Raw genomic sequence first — 26,901 nt, forward strand, 5'->3', positions numbered from 1 at the left:
GCTCCATCTACATCTGCCCCTTCTTCCTCTGTGGGCAATGTATCTCTCAGAGACATCATGGCGCAGCTGCAACGCATGAATGCTCGCCTTGATACGCTCTCTACTATTAGGTGAATGTTCGTGTTGATCGTATTGCACGACGGTAGGCGACCATGGGTGGTTTTGCTCCTGAGGCTACTCCTTCACCACCTCCTCCAGCGGCTTCTAATTCTGAGGATGATGATGATGATAGTGATGAAGATGATGCTTCAGATGATGATGGAGATGCTAGTTCTATTGATAAGATGTCTTCTTGACACTCTTATCCTTTATCACTCGTGACAAAAAGAAGGAGTAGTTTTGGATATGAGAGTAGTCATCTCAGGGGGAGAGTTAGTATAAGACATTTTTGTTAAGGGGAGTGTTGATTCTTGAGGGATGTAGTGAGGTTTTGATGTATCTTGTCTTTTCTTTCTTTTTAGATACATTGTTCTTGTATATGAGGTCTTGTGACCAGTTTTTACATACATTGTACTTATTTTCTTTATATGTGGATGTATGTTTCTTTTACCTGTCTCTAAATGTGTTGTTTCTTTTTTTATCTTTATACACATGTTTCTTATACTTATGTGCAATCTATTATTTCTGTTTTACACAAAAATGCCTTGATGAATTTTGTTTAAAGTGTTTCAGAAATACAGGTTGTCAAAGTCTACTTGCCATAAACTATTTTCTTACAAAGTTTTTTAAGGGTTTGTGATAGGATAGATTTTATTGTATTCAACAAGTGAGTATGAGTTGAGTGATTTATGATTTCTCTCATATGTTCATTTGTTTGTTGTGGTTTTTTCATGGATTGCCAAAGGGGAAGATTGTTAGGACATATGTGTTTTCACTTATTAAGAACATATGTCATTTGTTTATGTAAATTGGCTAATCTTTTGACAAAACGCACTCTACTTGTAATTGGATAGTTCTAGGTGTTTTTAATACTTCAAGAAATAAGGTTTCAAGATCAAGTGTTAAAGTCATCAAGTCTGTCCAAGAAAAACAAACTGAAGTGTAGATTCATTAAAGCTCGACACTTGCTATCTGTCGAGATTTATAAAATCAAATTTTCTGATATGATTTCTTGGGATCCGTGAATGTGTCTTTGGGCTTTCTTTTCTCCTAACCCTAGACATATAAAATAATTATTTTAAGAGCCATCAAATTGTACACAAGTTGCACAAGTATTGAGCAAATTCTGTTCAAGTAATTTGTGATCAAAGACGAAATTCTTGACCTAGTTCATCTTCTCTGAAGAAGTTGCTGTGTATTTGCACAAAAGAGTTTTGTGACCAAGCATCTTCCTGATCTTCATCATGCAGGATGAACTGAAGAACTTTGCAACCAATCTCTCCTTCAAGTTGGTATTGAAGTCGCATACTAGAATCCGCGCATTGGTTAGTCACGTACTTGGGAGCCGTACATCAAATGTGAGAATTGTCACTACAGATCAAGTCTAATTGAGTATTGGGGTAAGAGTTCAACTGTAGGTTGGTAAGGTACTTGAGATTCCTTTACTTGTAACTGCTTGATTTGATAATAGTGGAGTTTTTAGAGTGGTGACCTGAAAATCACCTGGTAGAGTTTTTGTCACGAGATTTTTCCCTATTCGTAAACAAATCACCGTGTCATTTAATTTCCGTTGTATATTTAGTTATTTGGTGATTTGTTTGTGCTACCACATGTTTTCATGATAAATTGATTAATTAATAACTTGACTAATTTAATTAATTAATTTCTATAACAAGGGGTCAATTTAGTTTGTGGCCTATTAGAATCTAACAAAAAATGATGATATGCATACGATCAGTTTAAAATTTTGAATGTTGTGGAGCGTCCAAAACTTGACATAGTTATCTTTTTATGCATGTGTTCATTACAAAATTCACAGAACTGACACTTTTTAGCAATCTTGAATATCCTTTGTAAAGTAATTGTCCTATTCTCTCTCTCTCTCATCTGGTTATATACTGAATCTCTGCATGTTCTCTCAACCATTCAAGCACCTTTGCTCCCTCTAGTATCTCCTGTACCTACACAATTTCAGAGGGAAAATTTGTTCATTGTTAATAGTCCTTAAAATTCTCCTACCAGCATTAGGGCCAAAGGTTATATATAAGCCAGAAAAGAAAAAAGAAAAAAATGAAGATCAATTTCACAGAAATATCAAAAACACATAAGCACAGTGCAGATCAATGCTAGTAGAAGTACTTCAACTCTATTCTTTGTTCCAATAGTATTGTTGTAAACTAATTGTTATATGTTGTCCTTTGACCTGTTGGGGAATCCCTAGACAAGCCTTTGTGAAGGCTTTAACGATAACAGCATTGGCTTATAAAAAAGGTTTAGCCAAAAGGAAAGTAGTAATATTACCTGTTCCCTCACCCTCTCCTCATCGTATTCTTGTTTTTGACGTTTAAATTCAGCAATAGAGTTCCCAACCTCTTTCACAAGCTCATCAGTTGAAAACTGCAAAACAAGCAATTAAGATATTCACATAGTTGTAAAAAGCAATGTATTTTCAATAAAGCAAGTGATGCTTCTCTTTTAACCAGCAAGTAAAATTTATTATAAGGAAAAAGAAAAAGATAATTCTGATAAGATCAACTGGAGTCCCACAGACCCTTCTTCCTACAGTCTGGTTAATCCATGCAACACAACAGGAAGAATCAAAGTCATGAACAGAAAGATAACGTAAATTCACAAAAGATGTCAAACCCAAAATTTTGAGACTTAATTGCTATTTTGTTGCGGTACATTCACAGAAGTTGAAAGAAAAATTATCTTCTATTGTAGATGTATACCTGCAAATTTTCACGTTTATATATATCTCCAACTGCAAGATTCTGTTTTATTACATTCAATATGTTGTCCTTCTGGTTTTCAAGATACTCATTAACTGCCTTTGGGCTTGACAGAGAAGCCAATTGTTGTTCATTCAGTTTCATATTTGCCTGTGCCATGATAATACTAGAATGAGTACCAACACACAGAACTGAGAAAATGAGAGAGAGTTGAAACCAAAACATGCATATGAAGGTAGATTTTTGGAACCCTAGTAATAGATATTAATGCAAGTACCAACCTGTATCTGTAGAAGTTGGGCTCCATATAACTGCCTACCTTGTTCTTCAAACAAGGATTGAGGAATATCAGCCTCTACCATCTAAAAACACACACACACACAGAAATATGTAAAAAAAAATTCACAATTATAAATAAATAGGGATATGGTTCAAAAATAAATTCATGATTTATTAATCATATTCTTCTGGCAGGATGAACTGAGTGATAGATTTAATTATTATCAATTCAAGTTGCCAATATACAGGGCCACAACATGGGTCCCATCAAAATATGTCCTGACATGCTGTCAAAAGAGAGGATCATAATAATAAAATAAAGTCTAATGATTGGTACATTATGTTTCTCACATGATAATTCTTTAGTTTCTATATCATGTATGGACTGTGGATCCATTAAAAGATAGATCATTTGGATAACATTAATGTGCCTACTCACAAGAAATCATCCAATAAGGTTTCTCTCTCTCTCTCTCTCTCTCTCTCTCTCTCTCTCATTTTCTTAATTAGTAAACAAATGTAAGAAAGAGAAATTTTCCTAAAAAGTTCATGCAACAAAGGCCAAAAACAGTTAAAACACACAAAATTCTGTTTTGTTTATGCATTTCGATAATACAAAGCCATGTACAGACAATGTTCAGAAAGCAAGAACCATTCAGAAACCACAAATGAATTCAATTTCAAAGATGCTTTTTTTGAAGACTCACCTTTTGAAGCTGGTCTAGAATCACATTATCTGTTGCTTGTTCTCTTGCTGTTTGCTCCACTTCTAGACATCTCTGAAACAATGATTCCTTGACCTGAAGATTTGAACAACATAAAATGTTATATTTTAGAGATAATTGGATGGGATATTTAAATTTTGGGGGGAAAATTAAGAGTATATATGAGTGCACAAGGGTTCCAATGAGCTCTAGCTAAAATTACATCTTCTATCCTTGTAAGAACAAAGTGAAGGATAATTTGTGGGTTTAAGACCCACTGAATTCGTGAGTAATTACCAATATAAAAAAAAAGTGTAAGTGCACAAGGCTTACCTGGTTCAGAGTGGTGCACCCAGTAAGCAGCCTGTCAGCAAGGGAGTCATCCAACTCAGGTAAGTCTCTGTAAAACAGTTCTTTGCATTCAACCTAAAAAAGAATATATAAAAAATTTCACATTTTGCTAAGCTCAGTACAATGAGCATATATAGATTACTACAGAAAACAATTAACAAATTTTTTAACAGACTGAAAGGCTAAAAAGAACGAAAGAACTGCAATATCGTTTCATCATTCATATATATGTGTGTCTTTATTTTATAATTGGAATTTTTTTAAATGAATTTACTCACAGTAAATTGTGCATGAACACCACGAAGATTTTCTTGTTTCCATGATTCAGGGAATACAAGTTGAAATGACTTTGCTTCACCTCGTTTAATTCCTATAATTGAATCTAGGAAACCAGGAAGTACTTTGCCACCATCTTCTGTATCAAAATGAAAACCTGCAGGTAGAACATAGAGTTGAGGGAGGAAATGCTCAAGATGCTTTTACAAATGAGAAATTAACAGAAGTGAAATCTTCAGTGCACACTGGCAGACCTTTACTCTCTGCAGAAGGAATCTTTTGAACATTTGACTCATCTTGATCAACTGTTGTTGCTGATATATCAAGGACTGCAACATCACCAATCTGTGGAAGGTTCAATTTTTTGATAAGTGGAAGGTTCAAGTTTTTACAATTTACACAACTCATATGAAAAGAAGCCCCCCAACAGGGAAAAAGAATTATGCTCAAAGGATAAAAGATTAAATCATGAATTTCTTTCTGTGGCATCAAGAACTGCAATTTAACAATTACAACATGATTACTACACAGGGAAAGTTGGACAATTGATGCTGGCTAAACATTTTTTCATTCATCTTTTGACAGAATGTAGGAGTAGTTAATTTTTTTTAAACCAAATAAGCCATGAAGCTGTTAATCAATATGGTTATAAAAAAGAAACTGAGGGTGAAAAGCAACAAGTTATATGCTTATGAGACTAGAGTAACTTTAACTTGAGTTACCTGTAGTCCTCTATCAGTTACAATCCTCATTGAACCAAGTGACTTGTGACGGCGTCTCAGTTCTTGTTCAGAAGCTCTGCTAGCATCTATGTCACTGTCTATTTCAACAACAATCTTCAAGTTCTTGTACCCGTTCTCAGGAATCCATTTGACTTGAGGTGCTACATCAACAATGACATCATATCTAGAGCACAAGTCAATTAGCAATCATGATCCATGAAAGTGCATGCTGAGTCATTCACTGTTTACTTCTATCATTCTCCTCAATATATATGAGTGTGTGTGTGTGTGCGCGCGTGCATGCCCCTCCTTTTAAGATACAATGAAAGAAAATGGTAAGAGCATGCAAATGAAATGTAGCTTATAAGATGTATACATGACAAACCTAAGAGAGTTGAGAGAAGAATAGGTCTGCTCCATGTCAGAAAATTTGGTTACAATGCGGACTGAATCTCTCAAAGCCCTTCCTGTCACCTATAAAGTAAAAGCAAATCAAGAGTTCAATTAACATGCCTAAGAAAATGATCAATGTAGTACCAATGAGCTCTGCCTTGAATGGCAGTCTTCCTTCCACAAGAATTACGAGGTCGTGGGTTGAAAACCCATCTGGTGCATGTGTAACTTACCAATTAGAAAAATAAAGAAAAAGAAAATGGTCAAAGGTAAGTATCTTTGGCTCCAATAATCTACATAATCAAAACTAGATGTGGAATAAATGCTGCAAATATGTAAACTCTTTCTTGTAGAATAAGGCTCAGTTCAAGTCCTTATTGGAAAGGTAATACACAGTCAAAAGGGATTTCTGGTTTTGAAAGCTGATACAACTTTCATAGGCTTTTGTAAGTGATAAATTGTTTTCTTTCAGGGGATGAGGAATGTAGAATACAAAATGTGCTGCGTATTTTTTTTATAGAAATTTTGAACCTGTTGTAAATAAAGCTGTGTTTGGTTCATGTAAAATATTTTCCAGAAAATAAATATTTTCCGGAAATGCTATTTTCAGGAAAGGAAAATGTATTCAAGTTGTTTGGTTGCATTTCAAAAAATGCTTTGAAAAATATTTTCTGATGTTTGGTTGTATTCTTGAAAATACTATAGAAAACACATTTTCTACTTATTGCTCACATTTTCTCAGCTTCCAAACAAATATATAATATCATTTCTCAGTCCACAAACACAAAAGAAACAAAACCCAAAGAAAAAAAATCATCAAATCCGGTCAAAAGGTGAAGGCGTGTGGGCCAGCGCGGTGCTGCAATCTTTGCTTGAGGCGAAGGCGTGTGGATTCGAAGGAGAAGGCGACGGCGAAGGCGCTTGAGGTGACTAGGTTCGATCTTGCTTGATCGGCGCGATGCTGCGATCGACGAGACCGGTGTGATCTAGTGCGATCGGCGCGGTGCTGCGATCGATGACAAGACGATCTTGGCAGGACAATCTTGCCGCAACGATCTCGCCAGCACGATCTCGCCGGCGCATCTGGGGGTTGGGGCGCGATCTCCACTCCCTCTTCTTGCTCTCTCTCTCTCTCTCTCTCTCTCTCTCTCTTTGCGCATTTGAAGCTCGGTCCGGAAATGATTTGAAGTGAAAATAGGAATGTAAAATAATTTCCGGGTCAAAGGCTTCTTTTTTACGGTCAAATGAAATGTAAATCCGAAAAATTCTATTTTAAAAGCCAACCAAACACATGGTTTTACGGAAAATGATTTCTTGAAATGGTTTGAAGCCAAAACAAACAGACCCTAAGTTACAAATCATTGACCATCTAATATATCTATTTTAAATGGATCCCCTCAACTCCTATTATACAGAACTAGAAACAACAAATGAGAATTTGCAAATTCCAGTATCAATGCAAGCATCTATATCAATATAAACATAAATGAACTGAAGTGAACCCAAAGAAAATTAAAGGTTAAATGAAAAATATTACCCTAAAATAAATTAAATAAAAACAGAAACAGAAAAATACAATAAAATAAAATAAATAACCGGATGTTACTTTCCACATACTGAGGACATGGCATGTGGAAGTGTCCTCTTCAAGATAGATTCAACAGTAGCCTTTTGGACATTTTTCTTCCCGACATAACTTATAAGAATACTCTCGGGAACTTCCTTTCCCGGGCGAAATCCAGGGACCTAAGTACACAAAAAACCAGTATTAGAACATTTAACAACATCCTTGTTCCACAGGCTAAAACATGTATCTTCCCAAGAGCACCTTGGCTTGCTTCATGAACTCATTTAAGACCCTACTGTAGCAGTCATCGCATACAGCTGGTGGAACTTGTACACTCAACCTAACCTGCACAAAGAGAGATACATATTGATACAGATTTTTACCAATTTCAACTTTCTCAATTACACAAATGCAAAAATGTAGTTCTCAAAAGTAATTGAAAGACCAAAATAAATGAAGCATTTGAGAAGGAAAAAAAAAAAAACAGTTGAATTAAATAACTACTAATATACTTGGAAATTGTAAGTGCTTAAAAAGGAAAAACTCAAACAAAAGAGAGAGGCCTAGCGTTTTTAGCTCATCAGAGAAAACAATAAAGACCCAATTGAAAAAAACCAAGTAAAACTTAAAGCAATGATAATTATACGAAGAAAAACAACCACTGATTATCTGGGAAAACATGAGAGACAACGAAGTTACTAAAAAAAAAAACTCACGCTGCAATTGGGTTCTTGGGTCTCCTTGACCTCAATATCTGCTGGAAGCTGATCTTTTTCATTGCCAGCAGCGACTGAAGAAGAGGCTGAAGCGGTGAAGCGAGAGGGGTTTGGAGGTGATTGAAGTTGAAGGAGGTGGAATTGGCGGGAAGGAGAGGGAAGCTTGAGAAAAGTGAAGGGTCTGTGAGTATGGTTGAAATGGAGAAGTGGGTTTCTGAGAGAATTGTGAGAGGGTCGAGATGGGTTCAAGTTGAGGACCCTTGTAGTTGTAGTGCTACTGAGACACAACTCCATTGTTGGACTTTGCTAGTTGCTACAACAATAGGATAGAGAGAAAGAAAGACAGGGACATTAATATAGGATAATTCGTTTTGAGGGACAGTTTTTGGTTATTTTTACGGTAAACGACTGTAGTTGGTTTGCTGACGACAAGGTTCGATCATATTCATGGGTCGTTTTATCATTTATGGATGATTATAGTTATAGAGGGGCTTTTGGCAACAAAGTTGTAGATCATTAACATTGGGTATGCTAAAATAGTCCAAATACCAAACAAAACGTCAACATCTAGTGTGCTATAGCTAAATTTTTTAGCTTAAGCTAAACATAAAAAATAAAAATAAAAATAAAAGTTTGTTTTATATTCAATTTTCTATCTCTTCTATATGCATAAAGAAATAATAAATAAATAATAGTTAAAGTGAATGGTAAAATAATAGAGTATAAGATGTAGAGTGTATTGTTAAGTGGCATGTTAAAATAAATAAAATGAATTTTTGGTATGCCAAATATAAATGCTCTTAAAAGAAACAACATTACAAAAAAATATTTTAAAAACTTTTTAAATCAAGAAACTTTACAAGATGGATAGGAATGTACAATGTATTTTTGACATCTTTATATTTCATAGCTTATGGACAATATATTTTTGCAAATTTCTTGTGTGTTTGGAAAAAAAATTTTAATTTCCTGAAATATATTTTGTATTTCCCATTAATGTTTTTTGAGTCAAAATGAGAATCACAAAATTAAGGATCTCATTTTGCATTCTAATATTATTTTAAAGTTGTAGTCCAAACTACTCCAAAGACTCTCTATTTTTCTTTTTGTCAATTTCTTTCTTTATAATGTTTTCTTTTTTCAACCAAGTTCACAACCAGCCAAAAACCCACATGCGTTGCAAGTTGCAATACACAACGGTTCTCGGCAACCTGAAGCTCAAATCCCCACAAAATCAGTCACCCACCACAATCATCATTGAGTAACCACAGAGACCTTATATAATTCTCAGCTACGATGATCCAAGAGAGAGAAGACATTGAGTAACCACCAACACCCCCACAAGCTCAAATCAAAGCCACTACACACGGTGGCCAACTAGAGATCGGCAGAGTAGATGGAGAGAGAGAGAGAGATAAGCAAGAGAAAACTTATACAAAAACATTGAACCAAATTGTAAATCATTCAGAACTACTAACATAAGAATGGTGTAGACACAAAGAAGTTTAACATAATTCATTGAGCAAAGGTTATACCAACTACAATCCATTTTGGCAAAATAGACTAAAGCCAATACTAGGAAACCGAACACCACCAAAGAGCTACTAGCATTGTTGAATCTATCTTTTGTTATGTCGGTCACTTGAAGCTCATCAGCACCATGAATCCATGATTGCACAAGGTCCTACAAGAAATTAAGAACTGTAAGTGCATTATTCACTACAAAACGCGGGCACAGGACCTTTTTTTTGTAGTGATTGTTTGTGATACAAGAAGTAAATAAAATAACACTAATTAGTGTTAATCACCGTATAGAAAAAACCTACAACACTATTTGAGGTTTTTCAAAATGTACAAATTAAGAGATACTCTTTTAAGTCTTTTCCGCAAAAACACGTGCACCAAGGAGGATGGAGGACCAAGGTAAATAAGCTAAGCAGATTCCCATGCTAGCAATTATAAATAACAAAATATATATAACTACTCAACAAAATGCAATTATAAAGAGAGAACACAATGTTCTAGAACAAACTAATAATATTAGCACATTAGAAGATGGAAATATTTTTAGCCTTAATTTTTTTTTGTTTTTTTTATAACTAATTTAGCCTTACAAATTACAAAGAAAAGTTGACAGCTTAGTTTTTTGGTAAATTATTTTGGGAGTTGTGATGAGATTTTGTTTTGAGTTCTGCCTTGTCCAAACTAGTTTAAGATGAGAGGGATGTCAATAAGGAAATGCTTCCCAGGCCTACAGCCACTGTAGTACAGTTATCTAAACTAGGAAAAGTTATATGGTAGAGAAACAACCTAAATGGGGGAAAGTAAAAGAAACCAGATGCAAAAGTTAGCATCCTCCAAAAACTGAAAAATATACAACAAACAACAATAGCAAATGTAACATCTCATTGCTACAATGAGAAGTCACTCTTACGAACCAAGGATTGCAATTTCTATTAGCATATTTCAATTATAAAAAAATAAAAAGGCTAAAAAGATGCTTGTAGAAACTCGATTTTGCACCAATAATTTAATCTTGGAAGATGACTAAAATGACCATTCATATACCCAAAAAAATTATAGTTGCATTATATGTATTAATTCATTCATTGCATATCATAAAAATGATGTCTGATTCCCAAACTGGACCGTCGGATTGAAAGGTATCACAAGATCAAGTTTTCACAGTTTGCATGCATTGTACGGGGCGAAGCCGATCATTTGTGATTAATTGAAATTAATTTTGATTGATTAATGATTAAAATTAATTAAATGAATTTATGTAATTGGTGGAGTATGTTTCTTAAAGTGAGATTTGTTGCATGGAATTAAAGCAAATAAGCTGAATATTTAAAGACTATAGATAATTAGGCTTTTAGAATAATTATATTCAAAATAATTATTTTAAAAATCCTACTTATCACTTTGGAATGAGATTTATCATGAAATTAACTCTTAAATTCGTCCAAATACAGTTTTAGAGTTGGAAAAAACTTCAAAAACGTGCTAATCAAGTAGCAGATTTCAAATTCATGTTCCAAGGAACTTTTGGCACAGTAGAACTCAAAATAAGGACTAGGCTATTTCTGGAAAAGTTGTAGAGAATCGAATTTCCCTTCAGCTATCAAAATTTCATCTTAATCTGAATTTTGAGTAAAAATATATGATCAAAATACTGAAGCTTGTACTGATCGGAAAAATCAGCTTACTCTCATCCAAATATCTTTTTTTTTTTTTAGGATTTTCCCCATACGTTTTTGGCTTATTTTTTCAGCATTCCAACCTCTATAAATAGGGGGATGTCTCTCAAAATTCAGACACTTCTAACTCCCCTCTTTCTGGCTCTTCTCGTCTGCTTTAGGAACTTCTTTTTTGTAAGGAAGGTATTTAAGACCTCAAAGAGGTGAACAAACTTCTTTGATTTCTAAAATATTCATTCATTAGAAGAGCACACTCATGCAAGCGGTATTCTCTGACTATGGTTCACATGCAATGTTCAACTAAACACTAATCATGAACACGGTGATTTAGAAACCTGGAAAGTTAGGGGGTCCACAAGTACAGAAACATGAAATGCAATTACACACAGATTGCCTGTGATAAATTGACATGAGATCTTCTATCGCATGCTTCCTCTTACCCACTTTATGAAGGCATATTTAAATGACTACAATAGTTTCTTTCAAGATAACTAAAGCAGATTCCTCTGAAAATGTTAAACCAGAGCAATGAAACCTCATATGAAGTCTAGTCTATTCCTAGTTTACCTATAGAAATAATATAGTGAACAGTGAAAGAAACCAAATTTGAGTTATGATGATATAAGAAACAAAACTTTGAAAGTGAAAGGAAGGCTAGTTGATGAAAACAGGGAGAAGAAAACGTAAGCTGCACAGACAGCAAAGAGGAAATAGAATTCTCTTGCTGTGTACATACATTGAAAATATATATATATAAAGCTTGAATAAAGGCTACAGAAAATTGAAAAAGGAAAAAAAAATCAACAGAATATGTGGAACTATAGGAACAAAATGGTAACTTCATGCATCAATCAACACACTCAAAATGGAAACAAACGGAAACAAAGCTGAGAATTATATAAGTTCTCTGTGCTCTTCAAAAACCGAACTTATAATGATAACAAAGAAAGTGAATTCCACAAAATGGTGGCAACAACATATGAAAATCTGTAACACAGTCAACATGTCATTTCTCTGATTCAAAAAACAAAAGAATGTTAAGAAAAATAAAATGAAAAGAAAGCGACCATAAATTTCACTCCCAAATTACAAAAAGTTCCCAGTCATATATGAATATATGATCCTTGATTTCAGTGTATATGACCCAATTTTTTTGGATTTGATATAAGTTGAACATTTGCTGCACACATATATCCCAATACAATAATGATTCTCAATTTCATTTTTTAGTCAGAATGCATCCATTTTTTATTTTTTATTTTTATTTTTTTACAAAATTGAAACATAAATCCCCTCAATTAAGGTAATCAATGCAAAAGTGACGCAGCTATCGCTATGTAATTCTCTGTAATGTATTGGTTAATTGTGGGTGCTATTAGAGAGGAAGTTAAGTTGTTAGCATATGGTTATATAGCACATGTTCCTCATTAGTTAGTAGTTAATTAGTAAATTAGAGATTTGTTAAAAGTTTGTTAGTCTGTCAGATGTGTAGAATTCACTTATGTGCATCAGCTTTTAATCATGTTTGATTAGTGGATGTAACACAAAGGACTGTGCTCTCTCAGAATTGTTATGAAGCTCATTTTTTACATTTGATCTTTTTTTTCTCTAAATTTCTCTGCATGACTTGCCTATCATAGTGATCTTTCTATTAATCAGCAATTGAGAAATGTTACATTCACAACAATTTCACAATAAATCTTAAGTGACATGTTATTATAAAATATTATAGATATAACATTTCTTATTTATAGAACAATGTCATATATATATTCACGTCTAACTAATAATCAATGCCAAGTATATATCAAGAACAAAATGGAAAACCACAACAATTAATAAGCATGAAATCCATCTTACCTGTTGTTCCTCTTTCTTTTTCCTTAGTAAGCAATTGTATGGTTGGATATAGCATTTCTTATTTATAGGACAATGTCATATATATTTTCACATGTAACTAATAATCAATGCCAAGTATATAGCAAGAACAAAATGGAAAACCATAACAATTAATAAGCATGAAATTCATCTTACCTGTTGTTTCTCTTTCTTTTTCCTTAGTAAGCAATTGTATGGTTGGGTTGGTCGAGCAAAACTAGACTCTCATCGTAAGGATCAACAATGGACAGCACCATTGACAAAAGTCATTGTGTCACATATCCGTACGCCACCTGTGGGAGGCAAAGAAGTCACCATTGACCCGTGGGGAGTGAGTAAACCTCAACCAAGGTTAGAATACTATTGTTTTCGCCTCTATCACCAAGAGTTAAAAACCTCACCACCTTAGAGTCATTAGTTTTGGCATCAAATCCAAACCCAGAAGACGAGTTGTAAAAGCCGTGTGTTTGGGGGAGGACATTGGGATTAGGAAGGTTCATGAACTTTCTAACGCAAGGATTCCATAGAACGAATACCTCATTGAATTTGATGGCAACACAGACGAGGCCGTTACAAGTACCCACCACACGGAACAAGAACTCTTCCGTAGGGATCATAAAAGTGGGCTTAAGATGAGTTGTAGACTCAGCTAACTTGAGTTCAATCCCCACTAAAAGTTCTTTTGAATTACCTGATACACGGTTCTGGTGGGTGGGGTCACGGATCAATGGTTTAGTCCCAAGGGTCATGAAAAAGGTAAACAACACATGGAACATCTCATTATTGAAAGGGAAGTCAAATCTGGTTTGTTCATTCAAATCTTGGTTGTTGTTGTTGGAGTAGTGTAGATGGTTGTAAACGAAGGTAGGGTTTTGGACGATGGATTTCCATGTTTTGTAGACGGAGGTGCAAGTTATTATGGATTTTACAGGTAGGCATATGAGAACAAGGTGTAGGATGTCAAGAGGTAAAGAGTCCCACCACATCGCTTCAGTATGTAAATCGGATTCGGAAGCGGCTTGAGGATTTTGTTTAGAGATAATTATTAGAGATTGAAGATTTGAGTTTGAACTATGAAGGGAAGTTGAAAAGATGAAAAGCCAAAAAAAAAAAAAAAAAAATTTAAGTGTGCGTTTAGATACAACTTATTTTGTTGAAAACTAAAAACAATAAAAAAATAATAAAAAAGTTACTGTTCACGCGCGGGTTATTGTTCATTTGCCTACTTGCACTATTCATGTCCCATGAACAGTTCAAGAGGCACTGGTCCTTTAAAAAAAAAAAAAAAAAAGCCAAAAATGCAGACGCATCTGACGCAAACGCAAACCAAACGGACACTAGGTTTAATTAATGGGCTACACCACTTTGGAAAGAATTTAAAAGGAAATGAATATGATTTCAAAAAAAAAAAATAATAATAATGAACCAGATTGTGCCACCGTGATAAATGTGTAAAATATATTTAGTCAATTAATTATCATTAATGTCTTTTATGTACATACATATATACTAGATCCCTTCAATTATTAGTGATACACAAAGTGCTTTTGTCCACGGGAGGTTAATTACTGATAATGTGCTAGTGGCTTTTGAAACCATGCATCATATTAACCAAAAAAAGAGGGGTAGGGTTGGGGAGATGACTTTTAAATTAGATATGAGTAAAGGTTATAATAGAATAGAGTAGGTTTGGCTTGACAAAGTTATGGAGAAATTGGGCTTTGCTGACCAGATGAGGGATTTGATCATGAGATGTGTTTCTATGGTTACTTATTCAATTAAAATTAATGGGACACCAAGGGAACACATTATTCAATCAAGGGAAATCCGTCAAGGAGACCCTTTGTCACCTTACCTCTTCTTTTTGTGTGCAAAAGGCTTGTTTGCTTTGATTCAATCAGCAGTGGATAGGGGTCAATGGAGGGTGTGAAAATTTGTAGAGGTAGTCTAAGATTGTCTCATTTGTTTTTTGCAGATAATAGTTTGATTTTTTGCAAGCCGACGTTAAAGGAGTGTGATGAACTACAAAGGAGGAGATAAAGAATCGGTTTGATGCACAAATAATTAAGCAACATGAGAAGTATCTTGGATTGCCTTCTTTGGTGGGAAGAAATAAAAGAACTACCTTCAATGCTATTAAGGAGAAATTGGGAAAAGTGTTGGTGGTTTGGAAAGAAAAATTGCTCTCTAAGGTGGGGAAAGAAGTTTTAATAAAATCAGTGGCTCAAACAATTCCAACCTACACTATGAGTTGTTTCAAACTTCTAGATTCGCTTTGTGATGAATTGATGGGGATGATTAGGAATTTTTGGTGGGGTCAAAAAAAGGAGGAAAAGAAAATTGCATGGCTTAGTTGGGAGAAAATGTGTGAGCCTAAGTGTGATGGTGGAATGGGTTTCAAGAATTTAAAATGGTTTAATAAGGCTTTGCTTGCAAAACAGGGGTGGCATCTCCAAATGGATGGTAATTCTCTTCTTTATAGGGTCCTTAAAGCTAAATATTTTTCAATAGGTGACTTTGTTCATGCTTCGATTGGACACAGTCCTTCTTATACATGGAGGAGTTTGATTTCTGCCCAAAGATTGGTTATTGAAGGGTTGCGATAGAGAGTTGGCAATGGAGCAAATATCAAGGTTTGGCAAGATAAGTGGCTGCCATAGGGTTCATCTCATAGTGTAATTTCTCCAAGGATGTTTTTGAGTGCTAATCCGAAGGTTGCTAAATTGATAGATTCAAGTATAGCCAAGTGGAAAACTGAGGTAATTGATAGCCTTTTTATTTCTCATGAAGCTGAATTAATTATCAGAAGTATTCCTTTGAGTGCTACTTTACCAGCGGACAAAATAGTTTGGGCTAAAACTACTGTTGAAAATTTAGACCCCTTAAACAACCAGATTGCGTAGCCTAGATTAATTAGCCAAGTTGTTACTTAGTCAAATTAAGCAATTCTAGGTTAAAACAATCCAAACAATTATATCAAGAATATAAAGCAGCGGAAAATAAATAACACAAGATATGATCACCCAGGAAACCACACGGTAAAAACCTGGGGAGGATTTGACCCACCGATGCTCAAGGCTAACCTGAATTCACTATGAAAGAATTGAAGTTCATACAAAAGGACTACAAGCTCCCCGCTCGACTTTCTAATGCTACCCACCAGTAAAACTTCCTGACACGACCACGCCCAGGTTCCGAATCCACGGACTACTTCTTTCTTGAATTCTTCAATCAGCTACAAGCTCCCCGCTTGCTTTTCTTTTAATCTCCAATGGTAGCAACCTTGTTGATCATCAAGATGTTGAAATAATCTCTACCTTAAAAACCCTAAGTTTATGTGAAGGAAAGCTCCTCAAGGATCTCACAAGAGATTCACATAAACCGCAAATATGAGCAACAAAGACTTAGAGAGATTTGGGTACAAAACCCTAAAAATAAAAGGAGGCACAAGAGGCACTCTAATCTCTCTCTCAGAAGTCCCAAAAACGTTCTAGGGTTTTCCTTATATATAGAAGTGTTTTACTTGAACCCCAAGAGGTTTAAATAGAGTTTGGGCTGAACTGGAACTCTGCAGAAAAATAAATCTGTACGTGGTTCGATCGATCGAGTCTAATTTTCGATCGCTCGAGCCTTACAGATTTAGTCCAATAAATCTGCACTCACTCGATTCCAGTTTTACAAATAAACATACTTTGAGTAAGCCTAAACAAGATTAAACAACCTGTTTTGATCATGGTTTGCCAACAATACAAATTAGAGTTCTAAATACATAAATTCCCAAATCTTTAGAACCTAACAACTACTAATCTATAATGATAGTGACTAATTAATTTTATCATTTTTTTAATGATTTAATTTTAATGCTTCTTACCACTATCATATATTTACTAACTGATGATTTGCATAGCAGAGACGTTAAATGAGAGGTAATATCGTTCATTAGATTTTCAAAAGTAATAGTGTATGAATATATATATATATATATATTACAAATAAGGTTAAATGAAATGTCAAAAAGGGAATTTAAAAATTTTCTAACTTTATTACTTATGTAATTTCTACTATTACCAGAGAACATATATTATTTTAGTTATGATTGGAAATGATAATGCACAAAAATCGTCAGTGAGCTGATTGTCCTTAAATGCTCTAATGGGTACCTGAAGAACAAGAAAATGAGAACTAAATAGACAGCACCGGTGGGGTGCCGGCCAAAAAACCTTCTGAAAGTTAAGTTAGTGAATGAAAAATCTCTAAGACCTTTATAGTGAGAGAGCTAAGGATTTTCTGCGTACTTGGGAGAAGAGGAGGTCTGATGCTTATATAGTGGTGAATAGTGAACCCAGATCCCTTGAATGCAGGGATCTTTCCTTGTAGAGAAGATCTGGAATTAGGATTCCAAGATTTTAGGGTGTCTTTCCATATGGGGAAAATATGGGTGTGTAGTAGGGTCTTTGGACGTGATGTGCAAGATATTTCCATATAAGGATATATGCATGAAGACTACGTAAAGGATTGTAGGGCCCATCATTTCTACCCGTTAGCATGACCATTTGTTCATCGATATGCAAGTGAGGAGATAAGGACATCCGTTCATTGGTATCTATTCGCCGCATGCTCATCCGTTTGAACCTTTATCACGACGAACCCGAGGAGAACTTATCAAGACGAACCTGAGGCCTTTATTACAACGGGATCTGGTCGGTAGGCCATGTACCTTGTCCGTCGAGATGGCGCGAATAGGACTGTTGGTCCCTGTGAGTACCTGGCTAGATGAAAAAAAGGGCCTCGTGCCCGACGGGGTCATTGGGATGGATGAACAATGAAAACTCCTACTGGACGAAAATACCCTTATCAAGAAATATGGTTTCCGTAGTTAGAGTTTGATTAGTTTTAAGTTTAATTTTATTACTATGATTGTATTTAATTGTTGATTATTGATTTAATTTTTTAAGTGAATTTAATGGATTATTTTAATATACTATAAAGTTTTTAATGTTTTCTGTATGGTCATCTCTATTTTATTTTTTACTTTTCCTTACAACCTCTTTGTTTTCTAATTAATAGGTACTAATTGACGTTTGATTTTTTTTTTCTTTATCTATTCTTTATTATTTTGTATTGATTTTTTTTTACCATCTCTCTCTCTCTCTCTCTCTCTCTCTCTCCATTGGCAATCTATTATTTCCCAAAATTTGATGATGATTCCATGACATTAAATATGCATTATTAGTTTTTAATTTTTAATTTAGTGTTTCTAAATTGACATCTGTTTTGTATTCTATTTTTCCTTTGATGCATTAATTGGGAGTGAGAATGAGTGTTTCCCTGTCATTACTCTACTTTATGAGTACAATTTTATTTATTGAATTTAAGAAAAATATTATATGTGTAATCTTTTAAAATAAAAAAGAAGAGGAAATATAAATAATTTAATGATATATATGGGGGATGTGGTTGAATTTAAATGTTGAATAAAATAATATTAGAAGAAAAAAAAGTAAAAATAAAATATATAACAATAAACACTAACTTATCCAAATCATTCTATATAATATAATAATATTATATTCTTATATACTATCTTTAATTCTTTACAATGCAATAAGATAACAATGTTGATGCTCATTTTGGATAGCCCAGTAGAAGGAAGAAGCCCAACAACATGGGCAGAAACAAGTTAGTAATTGGAAAGAAAAGCCATTAAGCCCAGGCGGCAGAAATGATGGATCATAGGCCTGTAAAATAAATAAACGAGCCTTGAGGAAGCAAACGGGCCTAAAGGAGCCCCAAAAGAGAGAAGTAGTAAACTCATGGGTAGCATTGATGTAGAAAAGTGAGAATGGGTCACAGTAGACCCAAAGTAATGCAAACAAAGAAAGTAAGGGGTTGATGAAAAATCCACAAACCTCAAGGATGAAGGATAGAGTAATTGGGCTAGGGAAGCCCAAAGGAGTTAGTAAAAATCCATGGGAACACAGAATTAGAACGGGCTGAGGATACCCAAGGAAAGTAAACGGGCCAAGGATACCCAAGAGGAAATGGGACGCAGGAGCCCGCAAGCAATGTAACAAAAAGCCCAATGACCGTACTGAGTCATTGAGAGAAGAATAAGCAACAGACCTAAAGAAGCCCAGCAGGTTTGGGTCTAGTAACATCACAGCAAGAGTGGCAGAATGGTGCAGTAGGAAATGTAAAGACTATAGGAAAGAGCAAAAGAATGGGCTAAGGGAGGAAAAGCCCACAATCAAGTAAAACCCAGCCCCCGAAGGGAGTGGGCCATAGAGAATGAGGAATCAGAAAGTAGCTTATGTCATAAGAAGTTAAACACTGGTGGCAGAATGTGTAGAGGAGCCTTCAGACCATGGCAAATGTAGCGGGTAAGTTTTGGACACACGTAGAAGTTGAGCACGCACAAGGCCCAAGCTTCACCAACCTGTACCCAGCTAATATAGGAGGTGGTGGATCATAGGTCAGAGGTAAAAGGGTATGGTCTGGCGGTGGGAAGAGGGGAAAACCTATTCTGGGGTTTCTGCTCAAGCTCTTTTGGGGGAGATGTTCTGTTGGGATGACATACCACACAAAAGAAGTAAGGACGAGTTAGAACCACTAGGTGCATGCCATGAGGGATAGGAAGAGAGAGAGAGCACTTATACCGTGGCAGGTAAGAGTGTCATGACAAACAAACAAATAAAATAGTCTTCTTTTGTCTGGTGGCACAGCCAGTTTAGGTAAGTGGTGGTGGCTGAGCGACTGACAAATTAGTGGTGGTCGGCAAGAACACCCACACCAGACAAAGGTAGTTAAAGGCTAAAATAGTAAAATTCGGTCACGGTAGGCATTATATAAAGGTCCTTGCCGTGCACAAGAAGAGTGACTTGAACACAGTAATAGTAACCTCTAGGACAACCATGGAACAGAAACAAGTATTGAGAAAAGAAGAGAAAAAGAAAGAAAAAAAAAAGGAAAATTAGAAAATAAGAAAAGAAAACAGAGAGTTAGAATGGTAGGCATGCGCCAATAGGTTGATCTAATCTCTCCCTCTAAAAGTCCGGCTCTCTACCAAAAGCAAGAGGATTCTTTTGGGCACAAGCCATTCAGGTCCATTTCCCTCAAAGTGATTAATTTCAACGACATGATTTTCCTTGAGAGATTATTCACATTAAGGAAAATGGTTCCCCTCCTTGGTCTTGTTCCTGTGATATAACTTGACATAACAGATTGACCTTTTCTTTTTCTCATGTCTTACTTATTTATCTCCACCATTTTATTTATAAGGTGTTTCTTATCATTGTGATTATCATTTTAATTGGGGATTATTTATTCACTTTGTCTAAAGGGAAAAGTACTTTTTATTATTATTATTATCATGTTTGCTTGCCATGACTCATCCGAAGTAGCTCTGCTTGCTGTGGGCATGTGAACGAAGTTCTTGGCCAATGAGACATAGTTTGTGCACAAGCCGGACCAAAGAATATTGTAGTTGGACTGGTCTTAACTGCCTTACTCAGAACACTTAGGCCCAGTATGGTAAGAGGTAGCCCAACCTAACATTGCAAAAGGCCCACCACAAACATTTAATAATCAAAGTGAAAAAAAAAAATCTTAAAACACAAAACTAAATTGCATCAACCCAAAATAGAGTTCTAAAGAAAACAAAACTTTATCAAGCTAAAGTAGAGATGCAATAAAAGAAAAATAAAATAAAAAAATCCACCAAAAAAATTGAGGGAGAAAGAAAGGGAAATAACCATTTTTTGTGAGGAAAAATTATGCAAAGAATGGAAGAGTGAATGATAAATTTATTCTAAGAGGATGATAATAAAACAAAATAAATGAAGATAAAGGAAAAGAGGAAGAGTGATATTAAGGTAGAAGGGTTGGGGAGATGAAAAAGTAAAGCGAAAGAGAAAGGTTGGAGAAAGTGTAAATGTTAAAAAAATGAGTACAATTTGATGAAGACAATTTTATTATTATTTGAATTTAAGTAAAATATTACATTTTTTTATGGCGTAAATGTACTTTTGGTCACTATATTTTGTGGTCATTTCTATTTTACCACTTTTAGTCCCTAAAACGAAAAATGGGTTTCATTTTGGTCCTTGCCGTTACCTTACTAACAGAAATTGCTTATGTGGCAAACTGAGTGCAATGCTAGCACATTAAACGCTGACGTGGCTAATTAAAAATAAATAAAAAATTTTAATTGGCTTTTAAAAAAATGTCATGTCAACTTCTAAATATAAAAAAAAAATAAAAAAAACTTATTAATCAATTTTAACCAAATAAAAAAAAAAGAAAAAACAGAATTAAGACAATAAAATACATAAATTCATATCTAATTCATTTTAAACAAGAACACAATCACATATTTAAACATCAACACAAGAACATAAAGCATAAACGTAGAACCAAACACAAAAAACACAAACTCAAATTTAAACATTAACACAAGATCACAAACATAAAGAACACAATAACAAACATAAACTATTTACTCTCAAAATAAATGCCACGTCAGATCCAGAAAATCAAACAAACCCAGAAAATCATACAAATTCATCAAGAACACACAAGAGCACAAACCCAAAAAAATCATAAGAACCCAGAAATTAAACACAGAAAAATCATATAAGAATATTGTACAAAACAAAATCAATCCATATGTATACACAAACATAATTATCCAAAAGAAAAATAGATTTAAATTCAAAAATTAAATCAATACAATCATTAACAAAATACCCACAAAATTGAATAAACCTAACTCAATCCCTCAACCATACCAACACAAACCCAGCTTAACCATACCAACACAAAGCAAAACATCTCAACCTCTCTCTAAACCCAGCAATCAACAATCAACAAACCCACAACTGAACAAGAACAACAAGAACACTGCTTCAACCATACCAACAAGAACACCAAAACAAACTCACTCCAACAACAAACCCACCCTTCAACCCACCACTGGACCCAACATACCGCTACTTCACAACCACCAATCGGACCCAACAGACCAAGACAGAAAGGAGAGGAAGAGAGAGTCACCAATAGCTAGCCACGAACCCACTAATCTGAGAGAGAGACCCACCGAGGGAGCGTTGATTTGAGAGAGAGAGAGAGAGAGAGAAGCACCTTATTGAGCCAAAGAGAGAGACCCATTGATTTGAGAGAGGAATTGAGGCATTTGGGTTTGGGTTTGAGCAAAATCAAGAGATAAAAAAAGTTCAAGAAGGCTAAGCACCAAGGTAAAGGGAGAAAGAAGAAAATGAAAGAATGGAGGTGGAGAAATTGAGAGAGAGATCTGGGGAAGAAAAAGAAAAAGAAAAAAGAAAATAAAAAAAGAAAAAGAAACAAGTACAAACAAAAACACACACAAATCTAAATTCCACTTTTTTTTTAATTATGTTTTTTTGTGTTTTATAATTTTATAATTTTTAAAATTGATAAATTTATTTTTTTTAAGTTAGAAGTTGACGTGGATGCTGATGTGGAATTTTTTAATATTATTTTAATGGACATGTCAACATTTACTGTGCTAACAGTGCACTTTGTTTGCAACATAGGATATTTTTGTTAAGTAAATGATGGTAAAGACCAAAATGGAATGAATTTTTTTATTTTAAGGACTAAAAGTGGTAAGATAGAAATGTAGGGACCAAAATAGAAATGACTTCAAAATGTAGGGACTGAAAGTGCACTTACGCATTTTTTTAAAACAAAAAGGGAGAAAAAAATATAAATAATTAAATAATAAGGAGGATGTGGTTGAATTTCAATATTGAATCAAATAAGATGAGAAGAAAAAAAAAAGAAATTAAAAGATATAACAATAAACACTAAATTATCCAAATCATGCTATGTAATAAAATAATATTATATTCTTATCTACTATATTTAATTCTTTTTAATGTAATCAGATAACATTTAACAATCAAAGCGAATAAAAAATAATAATAATAACTTAAAACACTAAACTAAATCGTATCAACCTAAATTAGAGTTCTAAAAAATGCAAAAAATTTATCAACTTAAAATAGAGATGCAAGAAAAATAAAAATCCACCAAAAATTGAGAGAGAGGTAACCTTTTTATGAGAGAAAACTATATAAAGAATGGAAGAGAGAATGACAAATTTATAGTAAAAGCGAGTGAATAAGAAACGATAAATAAAAGAAGATGAAGGGAAATATGAATAATGATATTAAAGTAGAGGGTAGTAATGAGATGAAAAGGTAAGAGAATGAGAAAGGTTGGAAAAAGTGTACATATTTAAAAAATAAGTGAATGTTTAAAAAAATTATTAAAAAATTGGAAAAAAAAAGAACAATGACATGGATGCTGATGTGGTTTAACTAGAACGTAGTAACAATAATTGTTACTTCAGCTTATAGATATATATATATATATATTATTTTATTTTTCATTTTCAGTCGGCTTTCTTTTCTTTATTCTCACCCCCATCACAGAGGAAGTCCACATCCACCTCTTCTCATTTCATAAATGCTACAATTTTCGGAGGGAAAACTTCAATAGTTCGAGCTTCCGCTTTTCCATTTTCTTTTCCCTGTGTATTTGGTGGCTCTTCATCTCTGCATACCAAGGCTAGGTTATCTTCTGGATTTTTTTTATTGCTACTTCTAGAATTTGGTCTCTTTTTGCTCTTGGGACATGTCAATGCTTCCTCAGGTCCAGAGTCTGTACCAGGGTCATCGCCACAACAAAGGGCTGCAACAAGATTGACATTGGAGGAAGTTTATAGGATAAAAAGAACTACTGTCTAATTTATAAAATGCATGTGGTAGTGTAATTGCCATAAATTACCTAAAGTTTTGGCATCAGTACTAGGACCTTTTTCCATCTTATCATTTGCTCTTTTCACATGCTGTGGCTCAGATGAAAACTCCCGCATGGATAAAGGGGTGTCCCCACTCTTGTTCAGTGACAATTCAGAATGTACTATATTTTTTTTATTAGCAAGTTAAGCATCCAATGGGTCCCATATGACCTTACTCTCCAACCTTATACTTGTAAAGGGAGCAGTTGCCTTTTGAGTTAGAATTCATTGGAGTTCAGACCGTAATGTATTTATAGAAGGAAGAAGAGAGATTGGGTTTGTTAGAGATCATCTGTTCAAGATTGAGTTTGTTAAACCAATCTTTATCGAAAGTGTATTTGTAATTTTAGAATAAAGATATTTTAGACAATTTGATTTAAAATACTTTCATTTTATTGTTTTTAGGATTCTATTTTTGTTTTGTCATCAAGCAAATGAATAATAATTACATTACAACATTTTGTATTCTTTGTAATATTTATTCATATTCTTATACAATTACCATTATAGTGTACCAAATATGCCCTTAGTATACTATTATATGTACTCTTTAAGCTTTTACCATGGTAGGTTCGATACAATTTGATTCCAAAGGCGATAATTTTAAGTGAACTTTTTCTTATATCAAATAATTAAGGAAAAATATTTTGAACTTCCTATATTATAGTTTTTTATTTGAATTTTTTTTTTCTATGAATCAAATCAAATTGATACTACAAATTCTCAAATCAATTGTATACAAAGAATAAGCTATATAAATGATAGGCCAAGAATGTATCGACCCCTTGTGATGAATTAAAAAATTAATTAGCTAAGTTAATTAATTAATTTAATTAGCATACAATACGTGTGGTAACACAAACAAATCACCAACCAAGTTAAAGTGCAGTAGAAAATAAATTGACACGGTGATTTGTTTACGAATAGGGAAAACCTATACGACAAAAATCGCACCAGGTGATTTTAAGGTCATCACTCCCGAGAATTCACTATTATCACAACAAGCGGTTACAAGGAAATGAATCTCAGTACCTTATACTAACCTATAGTTAAACTCTTATCTCAATACCCAATTGGACTTGTTCCGTAGTGACAATCTCTCCTTGTAATGCACGACTCCCAGTACGTGACTAACAAATTCGATGCGTGGATGCTAGTACGCAGTTTACTCACCAACTTGAGAAAGATGTTAGTTGCAAAGTTCTTCAGTTTATCACACAATGAAGATCATGAAACTCCTTAGTTACAAAATCTTACGGTGTACAAATACAATAACTTCTTCAAGAAAAAGATGAATTAGGACAAATTCTGTCTTCGGTTACAATTTGTATGAACACAACTTTGTTTCACACTTGCACAACTTTTGACGGCCCTTAAAACAATCCTTATATATGTTTAGGATTGTGAGAAAAGAAAGCCCAAACATCTATTCATTGATTAGATTAAAATCAGTTTTGAAACACAGAATTTCATAAACCTTGATAGATAGCTTATCTTTCAAGATAGTTGTTGTGCATTGGGTTTTAGCAGCTTTTTAAACCTCGATAGATACTAGCAGTTGAGATTAAAAATCCAACACTTTTTCACTTGATTCTTGGACAGACTTACATGGTTTTAACACTTGAACTTGAAACTTTGTTCCTTAAAGCATTAAACACATCCTAGATCTACTCAATTATAAGTAAAACGCGTTTTGTCAAAGGATTAACCAATTTTATATTGATATATATTCCTAACATTAATTTACATGTGTCCTAATAATAAAGAATAAAATAAACTTATTTACCTTAAATATGACTTTTGCTAATAAGTATAGGGGTAAAAGGAAAAAAAGAGTGGGCTTGATGGTGACTAGTTCTCAAGAGATACTAGAGTGAAAGAGAAAAAAAAAAGGTTTATTTAATTTTTTTAGTTAGGCACTGACAATTTTTTCAAGGGGAAAAAATATATAGGAAATGTATATTATTTTAAGTTAGCTACATATGAAAGAAAGATATTATGAACAAAATTATGGGGGTCTTTTTACACTTGGGGGGGGGGGGGGGGGGGGGGGCNACTAGGTCAAGAACTTCGTCTGTTGATCACAATTTGCTTAAATAGAGATTGCTCAATGATAATGCAACTTGTGTCACCCAAAACGGCTCTTAAAACAATCCTTATATATGTTTAGGATTGTGAGAAAGAAAGCCCAAACATCTATTCATTGATTAGAAAATCAGTTTTGAAACACAGAATTTCATAAACCTTGATAGATAGCTTATCTTTCAAGATAGTGTTGTGCATTGGGTTTTAGCAGCTTTATAAATATAGATTGCAGATTAAAATCCAACACTTTTTCACTTGATTCTTGGACAGACTTATGTTAACACTTGACTTGAAACTTGTTTCTTAAGATTAAACACATCCTAGAACTACCCAATTAAAGAAAGCGTTTTTCAAAGGATTAACCAATTTACATAACTAAGTGACATATGTTCTTAAACAAGTTAAAACATATATGTCCTAACAATCTCCCCCTTTGGCAATCCGTGACAAAACCACAACAACAAATGAGCATATGAGAGAAGTCATAAATCACTCAACTCATATTCACTTGTTAATACAATAAAATCTATCCTAACACAAACTCTTGAAAAATTTGCAAGAAGAGAGCTTATGATAAGTAGACTTTGACAACCTGTATTTTGAAACACTTTAAACAAAACTCATCAAGGCATCTTGTGTGAAACAGAAATAAATAGATTGCATACAAGTATAAAGAACATGTGTATAAAGATAGAAAAGAAACAACACATGAAGAGAGGTGAAAGAAACATACATCAACATATATAAGAGATAAGATAAGTACAATGTATGTAAAATGGTCAAAGGACCTCATATACAAGACCAATGTATCTAAGAGATAAGAAAAAAATACATATAGCCTCACTACATCCCTCAAAAATATGATAACACTCCCCCTATCAAAAATGTCCCTATATACTAACTCTCCCCCTAAGATGACTACTCTCATAGCCCAAAACTACTCCCCCTTTTTGTCACGAGTGACAAAGGGTAGAGTGTCATGTAGACATCTCATCGGCAGAGCTAGCATCCCATAATCATCATCCTCATCATCCTCAAACTCTGACGCTGCTGGAGTAG

At 34.1% G+C, this 26,901-nt stretch overlaps 1 protein-coding gene across 1 annotated transcript; it reads right to left on the reverse strand.

Moving 5' to 3' along the window:
* Window positions 1-1,816: 1,816 nt before the first annotated feature.
* On the reverse strand, window positions 1,817-8,197 carry LOC112016925 (trigger factor-like protein TIG, Chloroplastic). The gene is made up of 13 exons (XM_024049385.2): window positions 7,840-8,197; window positions 7,385-7,468; window positions 7,174-7,302; window positions 5,549-5,637; window positions 5,164-5,347; window positions 4,696-4,786; window positions 4,444-4,598; window positions 4,148-4,240; window positions 3,818-3,910; window positions 3,113-3,193; window positions 2,832-2,981; window positions 2,401-2,496; window positions 1,817-2,060 (listed from the first exon to the last, which is right to left on the reverse strand). Exons 1-13 carry the CDS (start codon window positions 8,131-8,133, stop codon window positions 1,983-1,985), a joined length of 1,617 nt encoding a protein of 538 aa, XP_023905153.1. The 5' UTR covers window positions 8,134-8,197; the 3' UTR covers window positions 1,817-1,982.
* Between the last annotated feature and the right edge of the window lie 18,704 nt (window positions 8,198-26,901).

This window comes from Quercus suber, unplaced genomic scaffold (genome assembly GCF_002906115.3).
Source record: "Quercus suber isolate HL8 unplaced genomic scaffold, Cork oak 2.0 scaffold_693, whole genome shotgun sequence".
In the NCBI taxonomy this organism is placed as follows: domain Eukaryota; kingdom Viridiplantae; phylum Streptophyta; class Magnoliopsida; order Fagales; family Fagaceae; genus Quercus; species Quercus suber.